This window comes from Argiope bruennichi, chromosome 5 (genome assembly GCF_947563725.1).
Source record: "Argiope bruennichi chromosome 5, qqArgBrue1.1, whole genome shotgun sequence".
NCBI classification, from domain to species: Eukaryota; Metazoa; Arthropoda; class Arachnida; order Araneae; family Araneidae; genus Argiope; species Argiope bruennichi.
Genome location: NC_079155.1, coordinates 75,234,238 through 75,246,881, shown reverse-complemented (window position 1 = coordinate 75,246,881; position 12,644 = coordinate 75,234,238). Strand labels below are relative to the sequence as shown.

The window sequence follows — 12,644 nt, the reverse complement described above, 5'->3', positions numbered from 1 at the left end:
TGTTAGTGTAAGAATGGTCAGTAACTAAACAACACTGAAAGCAAATGTTTTTAAATATCAACAACGAGCGAAAATATTTTCCCGTAGAGAAATTAGCTACCGGCAAATAGTGTCATTCATTTATCATTTATAAAGACTGAAAAATATGGAAAGTGAACCGGGTAACACAGATTTTTATGCAAAGGGCAAAAGTTATTGGGAAAATGTGCCTGCAACTATAGACGGAATGTTAGGTGGTCATTCAAACGTGTTTAAAGCAGACATTCAAGCATCATCACGATTTATTAACACTTTTCTTCAAGTATGTATGGAATATTTTTGTGCGGGTATATTATTCTTTACATAAGGATTTTTCTGTTATGAGAAATTTGTATTACATTAGAAGCTTAAATATATTGAATTAAAATATTATGTAATATATTTCAATTCTTCCAAAAGAAATACTATTTGCCATAATTGTTACAACTATTCTACGTAACATTTTTTTTTTCCATCTAAACATGACAATTAGAAATTAAAAGTTCTTAAAAATCTGTATGTGTTGTATATGTGCTAACAGAAATATTGGAACACCATCAAAGAGTTCAATGCAGATTGTGCCATGGTTCGTACTGCATAATATTTTTACTATGCAAAGTGCATTGCATATGCACACATATATATGTAGCAGCTTTAAATTGTATTGAGGAGAGCTCTAATGCAGCAAAATAGCTGACGTTTAGCAAGCCTACAGGTATTGGAAGAGAGATGGTGGCTTGATAATGTAAAAAAAAAGATCATTGGTGTAAACTGATTGGGACAATCATGGTCTACTCTAGGCTGTAGTGCTTAAGGAGAAACATACATATTAAAAATTAAATTTGTTAATACATTGTCTGATTGTTTCATGAATATGAAATATTGTCTTATTACAACAGCAGTTATTGTAATAAAAAGGTTTCGAGAAATTTCATGACATTTTTTTCTTATTTTCCTCAAATGTTAATAAAGAGCAAATAAATCATATTTTGCCTTTATTATATTTTATATGAAAAGCTTCTTCTAGCTTTTGTAAGTTGAGACTTAAATTTGACTTTATAAGTATCTTTATTTTGTCATCATAAAATTTAATGTTATTGACATCAAATTCACCTGCATAGTATTTCATGAATAATTTTTAACTTAATTTTTACAAGATTAAAAATTTAAATTAGGATTAAATTTTCAAATGATGTATTAATTACTTTGACACAAATTATTTGAATGCTTTCCTAATTAATATGCAGTTATTTAATACATAGCAAAAAGAAGTTTTATGATTTTCTATTACCCTAATGTATATTTTAAGTAATATATTATCCTAGTTTTTTAAAGATATGTAATTATCTGCCACATACATAAATAAAATTATGAACATTTAAGCTTAAGAATATGTACAATATTTATGTCTCAAATTACTCTAAAAACTTGCAAATATTGAAACTGACATATGATATTAAATTGTTTGGCTTATGACTATTTACACATAAAATTTGGTAGAACAAATGTTGCTAGCTAAAGTATAAAAAAGTATTTCCAAGCTTTAAAAAAAATCCTTGAAATTTTACATATACAAAATTAGACATACATTAGTGGAGTAATGTAAGTTCATTTTCAGCATTCAGATAATTCTGGAAAAAGTAGAAGTGCCATTTTCTAATCTGTTAATGAAAAAATAGCGATGCCTTAAAAAAAAATGTTTTGTATACTGCAGTATGCAAAGAATGAATACATAGTTGTATTTTGTTATAAGCTCAAAATAAAGAGGTTTACAATTGGTATCAGAAATTTAAAGAAATACGTATTTGCAAAGAGAAAAGCACTGGTTCTCCAAACCCATCGGCTCAGAAAAACAAACATTTTTTCTACAAGACCATGCTCCGGTCTCTAATCTTGTACACACCACCTATTTGAGCGACTACTGCTAAGACTTTTATCATAGCATTATAAAGATTGCAAAATGTGACGATTCAGCAAGTCAGTAACATTCTGTGCTTTGTTAGGAATAATTTCTTTTTTAAAGACCTCACCATGCAACACTGTTAAAATTCCACAAGAAACTTTCAATAAGATTCTTTGAAAAAATGGATAAAAGTGACAACATTGCCATTAAAGAAATTGGAACTTATGACCCCATGCTTCTGAAAAATGCCTAGAGACCTCACTATCTTCTTCCTGCCTAAATTTTTATCATAGCCTTACTGGTCTAGAAATACTTATATAAAAGTCTGTTTTCTTTAATTTTATTTTTCTCAGAATCATAAGTTATAATCAGTTTTCAATTCTATGAAAAATTTTCACTTAACTAAGCATACCCACTTATTAAGTAAACTCAGTATCAAGTTAAGATCCAGATCACCTGTTCAGTCCGAACCTTGAGTAGAAGATCTCTGTGACGCATATCTCAAATTGACAAGTTGAGTGTATCCAAACTGTTTTCAAATATAACTATTAAAAATCCAAAGTAGAAAAAGTATCAAGTATAGAATTTCACAACTGATGGTATAGTATGTTCTTAAAACTTATGCAGACTGTTCTTCATCATCTACATCAAATTGTCACAGCAGTGAGTTCAGTAATCAGGGACCAGTCATGTGATATGTGGCATGAAATGATCTTCTGATTTGACATTAGTTATATAATAAAAAGAACTGATTTTGAATGCCTGAAATAAAATTATGAACTTCTAACAAGTGATTTATTTATTATATATATCAATGTTTTTTTTTAAAAATGTTTTACATATAGATATGTGTTTAAATCGTATAATTTTAATAGTAAGGAAATTATAATCTTGTGTTTTCCATATTTTCAAAGCTTAATTCATTCATATTATTTAATAATTTTTACAGGATAAAACTCGACCTTTGGGAACAGACTATGCATTGGATTGTGGAAGTGGCATTGGACGAATCACAAAACATTTTCTTCTAAAATTTTTTAAATCAGTGGATATGGTTGAGCAAAATAAAAACTTTTTGGATGAATCCAATGCATATTTAGAAGAAGACTCCAGTCGTGTTTTAAGGAAATTTAACTCTGGTAGGTGTTTATATTTACCATTTTGTTATATTTTAATTTGTTTAAAATTATAAAAATTTTCAAATAGTGTTTGACTCAATGCTTGTAAAAGTAAGATATTTTGAAATAATTCACATTTCCTGTATATTTATGCTGTGGGGTCTCGAATAATTTATATTAAATTTTAATTGGTATCTTAGTTTTAAGTGAATTATAAGTTAAAAATGTAAAAGCTTTTCTATCCCAATTCCTTACTTTTTTTAATGAATTTGATGATTCCTGTTAATTAGACTGTTGTGAAAGTGAATAACAATTTTAATTTCTTATCTGTTTATTTTTGTACATTCTTTTTATTTTACTCAACTTGTATTTAATTTAGATTTTTAAATTTTATCACTTCTGTATAGTGATTAAAAAGAAGAATGCTTTTAATGGAAATTAAATGTGATAAACTGATTACAGAAAAATGAAACTTCTGAAAGTTATGGATAATTGTGTCCGTATGAATTAGTTATGTTAATATGGAATAAATGAAAGAATTTCCATTAAAATACATTTAAATAATAATAAGAATCTTTAGGTATGAATATGCCTTTTATAAAATGTCATGATAATAGTAATTACAAAATATTCTTCTATTAAAAAACTAATATCTATTTATATTTGTTTGTTTTTTTAAATGTAAACCTTTTTAAATAACAGATTTTTTTCTGTATATTTATTTTATTAAATTTTTATATATTTTAACTATAAAATTATAACTCTAAATATAAATTAAATTATGAATTTTTCAAATTGTTTGTCTTTTATTCTGTCTCTTTATTATAAATTAAAATATATTTCACTACATTTCTGACAAAGGCATGTTCTAAATTTATAAAATGTAAAAGAGAATAAATAGAGATTGCTGAGGTGTCTGTCTACCAATTTTTTTTAAATACCATATGATTTCATTTATTAAAAATTGTTTTTTTTTTTATGTCTCTAATCAGTAAATCTAGAATCATTTATCTCATTAATCATCAAATATAATTAGAAAAGTTTTTATTTAAAAATCCCTCTTATCATTTTTGGGTGCAGAACTAAATATATCTAATGCATTAAAAAAATAAGCTCACCAGTTGATAAAATTTAATCAATCTTAAGTTAATACATATGTATGTAAAACATGCTTTCAAGAAAAGGCATAAAGTTCTTTCATTAATTTTTATTCTTCATACTTTCTAGGAAATTCAACTATTGTTAAGAATTCGTTCAAGCCATGATGATAGCATATTGAATAGGAATGCAGAAAAGTGCAAGAGCATATTTAGAGTTGTTATAATTTTAGAAAGGAATTGGCTGCCTGTGTATTTTGATTTCATGAGAAAAAGAATAGACTACTCAACTTAGAAGTTAATATTAGTGATTAAGAAATTATTTTTAGAAAAAAAAAAATTGAGATTTTTTTTATATATATATATATACTATTTATCAGGGGTGTTTGTGCTCCGGGGATTTTGAACTTTGATCCCCGGAAATTCCGGGGATCGTCGTTCAAAAGGAAGTAGGAATAATAATGAATTATTTATTTTGATCTGGGTAATTTTGTTTGCTTTTAAAGTAGAAAACGCAAGGTCAGTGTGTGTGGTGAAAACTTTTCCTTTCTTTCTCCAAAGGCAGTGATAATGCGTGAAAAGGGGAAAAAACTTCTTTTTTGTTCTTTCCTTATTGCGAGTTATGACTCATTCCCCCGGTTCTCGGACATTCTCTTCTGGATTCTTTTCGGCAAGTAGGCGCGGCAGAAAAAAAAGGGGGAGATTTCGTTCGACCAGATGTGCGATAACGTGACTCTGGGTTCAAAGGTCTTATCTCTACTGGCGTGGCGCCAATAAGTAGAGAAGGGGGATTTTTCGCCGTATTAGCTATTTGTCATTGATCGCTTCGGAACTTTTTTTTCTTCGCTGTGTAAAATTTTCGTTTCATTTATTGATGCACGTGTAAATTTTTCGTTTCGCTTATTGAAATATTTTTTTATTTATGTACGCAAGAGAATTTCATTTAGAAATTTCAGCATATGAAACAGAAATTACCCCTTAAAAATTCATATCTAATTAGTTTTACAGCATTAGATCCAGAGCTAAGAGGTAAAACCAGTACAATATTAGCTTTTGAAAAAATATCATCTTTTATGTCCCATATTTTTAGTGATAATGAAAAGTCAAAAGTAGAAGCTGAAATAAGGTTATACCAGAGTGATATTGATATCAAAAAAGAAATGCTCTACACATCTGATGAAAGTGGAAATCAAGTCAAGTGTACAATTGATAAATATTGGTCTAAAGTTTTTAATTTAAAAGATGATTTCACAAATGATTATAAGTATCCTACATTGGCTAAATTGGTCAAAGCCTGCCTTAGCTGCTTCCATGGCCCATTAGTGGAAAGTGCATTCAACTTAATGGATACACTTGTCACTGACTATAGAACCTCTCTTAAGATTGATTCCCTAGATGCAGTGCAGACTATTAAATATGATTTAATGGCTTCTAAAGAAACCTCATGTGAAAAATATGGCTCAAAAAATCCAATGACTGATCCAATTCACAAAGATCTCTTACTGAATATGAACAGAAGTTGGAAAACATATCAAGAGGACTTAAAAACATGTATTTCAGATGAGTCACCTATAAAAGTCTCTGAAAAACCTTCTACATTAGCAGAAAAGCAAACTGCTTCTACCTCTGCATGTGCAGTTCTCGAGGAAATTTCTTCAACTGTAAATGAGGAAAATAAAAGTCAACCTTCCTGCAATTATGAAGTTCACCACAAAAGAAAGACAAGCCCACAAACATCAGAAAATAAAAAAAAAGCAGCAGAAATTAGATAATTTTTTTTTAAAAGAATTAATTCAGGTAATTTAAAAGATTTGCATAAAATGTAGTAGTTTATATGTTTGAAAATTTATGGTTATTAATTTTGCAAAAAAAGTAATTCATTGAACTTTTATAATTAGGTCATTCAATACTTCATAATTGTAATTTTTAATTCCCCCCCCCCCTTCTCGAAACTCCAAAATGCCGGTAGTAAGTCCGTAAAAGTTTCCGGGGATTTTTTGGGGTCCCACAAACACCCCTGATTTATAGAATTGTGGAAACTAACATTTACATAAGATATTAAAATACTAATTAATAAAATTCTTTCTAATTCTTTTGAGACCATCTTAGTGAAATATGATGCTTTTTATTTTCTTTGCAAAATGTTACTATTGCATTTCATATCTAGTAGCAAAATGGACATTTTTAAACTTCATCAGAGGTATGAATTTATTTGCAACAACATTCAGAGAGGGGAGAAAAAAAAAATCTTGATACTGTCATATCTGAAATGTATTGATTGAGCTGTTATGAGAGGGAAAAAGCTGAAATTAACTTGCTATATAAGAAAAAATCAAATAAAAATGAAACAGCAATTATAGTTTTATGTGTTTTTAAATAAATGTGATTTATATCAGCGAAAATTTTAATGAATGAGCACTTATATTGTGAAATTGGTTCAATTTTCCGCACATATCTAGTAATATAGCGAGTGCAGTTAAATGTGAAATTTTTATTTTAAAAAATAGCGAAGAAATCATTGAACATAAATTGGTTTCTGTGAGTTATGCATCTTCTGATAATAACAAAGCATCTTCAAAACACACATACATACATGTGTGTTGTGTGATGATATCTCTAAATCTAAATTTAATTAATTATTAATTTTAAAATTTTTATCTTAATTTAACCCATATTAACTTCATTCTAAAGTGTTCTCTTATTTCCTGATCCATTTCTACCTTCTTTATTTATTTAATTAATGTTACATGATCTCTGTAAAATACTTTAATCAGCAGTTCTCATGCTCTGAATGAAGGAATAAAAATCTGTCAAGCTGAAAAATTCTTTTAAAAGATATCGATAATTCCCTTACCTGAATCGACATACGTAAAGAAATCCCTATTCAGAATATAGTATAAAATAATAATAAAATTATATAAATAGTATAAAATAACTGGCAAAAATATTTCGGTCTCCCTTTCATTCTTTTTTGCTCTTTTGTAACGCTATAGTTTGACATATCTCGTCCCTTCTTTTTTTGTACATATTGTGCCTCTCGGGATGGAATAAAGCGAAGTTTAAAAATTCAAAGTGTCTCTTTGGTCACGGAACAGCTTCAAATACATTTTTTTTTACATTATTTATTTATTTGCGTGAGTGTGCATGTAAGTTAATGCACTTCCAGGATAGAATGTGAATTTCTGCATAAATGAAAAGATATGATTTTAAAAATTAAATGCTGTACATTGAAACATGTCATTTTAACTAAGTTAAAATGATTTTTAGAACAGTTTAGTGAAAGAAAGTGACATAATTTCTTAATTTTGAAAATGATTTTTTAAAAGTTTTTGAGTTATGTTTTAATATATTGTTAAAATGCCAAATTAAATCATTTGAATTTCCTATTTGTTTGGCTGATATTCTAATATGCAATAGCTTCAAAATGACATAGTTTTTTCTTTATTTATTTTTTGTTGATGCATTTTATAGGCATCATAGAGTTTCTATTAATACAATACCTTCTGTTCACACAATTAAAACTTCATGAACAAAACATTTTGTTTTATAAAATCGCTCTGAGCTATATAATAAAGCCATCTTCTATTTAGTATTTTGAAACATTTAATATTTCTTCATTCATATCTGTATAAAGCTCATATTCTGTTACTTAAAGTCATTTATTATTTTCGTATGTCAATCATTTAATATTGCAATGAAAAGCATTGTTGAATAAAATCATAACATCAAAGCGTATTTGATTTTCACAGGGTCTAAGATTTTTAAACAACTTGAGCTTCAAATGAAGTTGCAAAGTGTAATTTTCGGTTTGCTTAAACTTTGATTACATGGGGTTTTTTATAAAAATTTTCTATATTAGTAATTAAAAATAGTTGAGAAAATCATTCTGATAAAGATATTACATAAATATTCATCAAACAACTGTATAAAGTGATAGTTCTCTTCGTTACCATGAAATAATGCTTCATTTTAATGTTTTATTTTCCTAGGGTTACAGTTTCTCTCTTCCCTCTCTGAAAAAAATGTAAGAAACAGAAAATTATTTGAGACAAAACAGATTGGGGGGGGATTAGGAAGCCTTATCTTTGGTATATTTAATAAATTAATCGAGTTAGTTTTCTTTTATAAAAGCACACATAATTGAAATCTTTTCATTTCCAGCATTTCTAGATTTTTTATATAAAATTTTAATATTAATTAAAGTGTTTTTCAACAGGTCTTCAAGATTTTATACCTGATGAAAGTTGTTATGATGTGATATGGATTCAGTGGGTTATTGGATATTTAACAGATGATGACTTAATCTCATTTCTGAAAAGGTGCAAAAAAGGTCTGAAAGAAAATGGAATTGTTGTAATAAAAGACAATATTTCTTCTTATGATACTGATATGGATCATGAAGATGGATCTGTGACTCGCCCTCGACAAGATATTATAGATTTAGCTACTAAGGCTGGTCTTGAACTTGTAGCAGAAAGAAAACAATATAAATTTCCTAAAGGGTTATATGAAGTAAAGATGTTTGCTTTCAGATGACCTTAAATGAAAAATAGGAACACTATTTTTCTTTTATTTTTGTGTATTGAAATAAAATATTTATAAAACCAAAGTTGTCTTATTTTCAAATAAAATCCTGTCTTATATATTTAGACCATTGTTGAAGTGTTGTTGTGTGAATTTGGCTTCATATATATTTAATGTTTTTATATTGCCAAACCTATGGTATGTTTCAAGATGAAATTAAATTTATAAAGCTAATTGGTTTGCAAAAATCTTTGGATATCATCTATTTTGTTTATGAAATTTAAGGATATTTATAGAGTCATTTTAGCAAAAGTCAAGTTTATTTTTTTAAAGGAAGTCAAGATGCACCTTCCTTTAAAAAATTATTATTATTATTGTGCCATATAAGTATAAAAAAAAAGTTACCTGTTATGTATATACATTATAGTTTCAAAATTGTGGTTTTGCTACAGTATGTTACATTATCTTGTTTACTCATGATAATAAATAAAACGAAGAATGTCTGACAACTATTGTGTAATTTATTTGAAATAATTTTGTTTGATGAAATGAATTTATAAATGTTCTATTTATTATATGTTACTATTTTCAAACAAATATTTTATTAACTAGTATAATTAATTTTTTAGCACAGAAATATGTTTTTGTTTAATGTAATAATGCTACCTTGTTTTATGAAACCTTTTATACTTTATAGCACAACTTTATTTCCAAATAAAGTTTTTGTTTACATTTGTAAGGAAAAATACTTCACCTTTTAAAGAACAAATAATTTGTTTTTCTACATAATGGATGTCTTTTTCTCTCCGTGTATGTATGTGTGTGTGAAATGTTCTTTGAAGAAACGGGCATAAATTTTTCTTATGATTTTATTGTCCATAATTTACAGGAATAGGCCAATTTTTATCAATTATCTCCTTTTTAAAAACCATAACAAGAGCAGTACAAGAACCTTATAGAAAGGCAGAAAATGAAAAAGAGGCCATGAGAAAGCATTTTGAACTTATATAGTTTTAGAAAGAAATTAGCTGCTACTGCGTTTTGATCATAGCAATAGAAAAATAAAGGTCTGCTTAACTCAGAAGTTAAAATTACAATGAAGTCAGATTTCAGGTGAGTAGAAAGTTATTTTTTAAAGCATAGATTGATTAGAAATTATTACATATGTGTGTATGTGTAATGATTTCTTAATTTACTTTAAATACTAATTAATTTTCTCTTATTTCCTGATCCAATTCCCACTTTTTTTATTTAATTATTTCTAACATGTGCTTAATAAAATGTGAGACTCCGACGTTCCTACGCCAGGAACAAAGGGATAAAAATCCTCAGCGCCTGCACATGTTTTTAAAAAGATATTTAAGCTTCCGTTTTTTAAATTGACATGTGGCAAAGAAACCCCTATCAGAATCTCATAATGAAATCACTGAAAGGAAAAATTTTGGACACTGTGCAATTAAATCGCGATGCAAACAGAACATCCTTTTATCATCGCTTTTCTCTTGTACAAATTATGATTATCATACTGAAGCAAATCGAAGTTAAAATTTCAAAAGCCTCTTCTTTTCGACCATGCATCTGCAAAATTTCGTTTACATATATATAGATATAGATATATATATATATAGAGAGAGAGAGAGATAGCTTTAAATGAGATGTTACATCAAGAATTTTGTTTATTTCATTTCTATTTTTCAGTCATTTATATTATTTGTAACTTTTGGAATTATTTGTTAAGATATTTAAGTAAATAACAAAAATCAAACCATAATCATATCCAGCATTTTTTACTGTAAGTTCTGGAATAATTACAGCAAAAAGTGATTTATACACTATTTTAGACAGAAAATAATCATTTTCTAGAAATGTTTTAAATATTATACATCATTTTACTTAATTTTTAAATATTTTTAATCATTCAAATTTTCAGTTTCCTTTTTTTATTAAGAGGAAAACTGATCCCCCTCCCTCAAAAAAAAAATCCACGGTAGGGAAGTAGATCTAGAAGCACTTGAACTGTTCTCATTTCCCATTTGAAAATAAATTCCTAAATGTGAATGATTGTGACAAAACAAAAGTTTGTAACTCGGTTCTTTCTTTTTACTTGATAATATTTAATCAGAAAGAAACAAAAATACAGATTATTATCCAAGGCAGTTTTGATTCTGCGCAAGAGAATCCTGCTTATTTTTGTATTAAACGACACTTGACTTGAAAATAAATCCCTTTTAAATAGTGTGATAAGGAACTGAAAAGTAATATATGAGAAATGGCAATAGATAACTATGTTTGTTCTTCTTTGACATGTTCACAATTTCTCTGAATAACGACAATTTTGCCACTAGAAACCAATTCAAAACATTTTAATAAAATTCAAGTGTTGCATTATTTTAAAATTAACTGTAACGTTGCAAGTATTTATAGTATTTGCTGTGCAAACGCAAGGGAATTAAGTACACTTCTGAGTATCCTATTTAATGTGGCGGAAGGGTAGGCCGGAGTTCTATAAACTCATATCTGTGAACACCAGTACCAGAAGACAAAGCTTTTAGAACAAAACTCGTTTGTTATAATATGTATTTTCTTACTTTTTATTGAGTATTAAGACAGTCAATTCTCTCAAGCCACATAAAATGTGAACGCGGCCCGGCGAATTATATAAACAGTTGCTGTTAACGTGTCGAGTTAAAATAGAAGGCTCTGTACTGATAGTGTATATACTGCACTGCGCGTTTCAAGAATTTATTAGAGAAAAAGTAAGTTAAGGAATATAAACTATTCACATTTTAGTATAAATTCTGCAATGTCTAACTTAAATGCGGTAAACATAAGCAAAGCATTGATGTAAATCGTAGACCTATTAACATTAAGCATACCCCAAGAACAATTTACAAATACTATGTATTATGCAGTTATAACCAGGAACAGCGGTAACAATTGAGCTCCCTTACACACTAACGAAACAACGAGCAAAACTGTCACAACTTATATTTTGCACATGACATGTTGAAGTATCATAGCAGACTTCCGCCTCCAATGACTTCTCAATGTTGCCTAATTTTGAGTGCAAATTGCATACATTTAGGTACAATTTACAGTAATGAATCTGAAATGCTTAAAATGATAATTGCTGTCCTATGGCATGACTGCAATCAATTTGGATTAATATTAGGTCTTCTTAGATATAAATCATTTATTCATTATTAATAATTCAGTAAAATTGACGTGCTGCTTTGGTCTTATAAATTCTTTTCTAAAGGTAGTTACTAGTCGCCTTTGACGACTTGCTAGTTCGCCATGAATGTTGGTTATATTTAACTTCATATATAACCATATATGTTGAAGTTGGTTTATATATAACTTCATATCCATGATTCCACCAAATTATCTAACGTTAACGACATGTTATTTTTTAATTGTCTTACTTAAGCTTAATTTATTATGTGCGTGAATCCTTCTAATGGCATCTAGACTCATATCATCTTAGTGCTATTAAAAATGTAAATGTTCTACACAAAAGTTAGATGATCTAACTTTTGCAGTACTGTAACTACTTTTTTTTTATTGCTCTTGCAAACTGCTTATATTAAATAGAATTCTACTTCAGTAGCTTTCAACAAGTGAAGAAAATCACACCATTAAATATTTGATAAAACAATGAAACGGTTTGAATTTCAAAGCAGCTATGTAATGTTAAGCAAAATAGTATTTTTTTAAAAATCATCCGAAATTCAGGAAAAATTAGTCCCTTATCATTAAAAAGGAACTTATAGCAAAAAAACACCATACTTCAGTGTAATTTTTAATTAATTAAAAATTCAAGAAAAAAAATCGTTTTAAGATGTACATTCTCATCTTCCAAAGTATGTATGTGACAAATTTAATATCTGTTAGGCAAATATCTATTAGGCCTATTATATCTGGCTTGAAAAACGCCAACATATATTCATCTTAGTTATTAACTGATTGTCATTTTGAGCAGTT

General features: G+C 27.8%; 1 protein-coding gene across 1 annotated transcript; it reads left to right on the top strand.

Moving 5' to 3' along the window:
• Positions 1-15: 15 nt before the first annotated feature.
• On the top strand, positions 16-8,745 carry LOC129969523 (N-terminal Xaa-Pro-Lys N-methyltransferase 1-B-like). The gene is made up of 3 exons (XM_056084131.1): positions 16-301; positions 2,871-3,060; positions 8,353-8,745. Exons 1-3 carry the CDS (start codon positions 146-148, stop codon positions 8,670-8,672), a joined length of 666 nt encoding a protein of 221 aa, XP_055940106.1. The 5' UTR covers positions 16-145; the 3' UTR covers positions 8,673-8,745.
• The last annotated feature ends 3,899 nt before the right edge of the window (positions 8,746-12,644 follow it).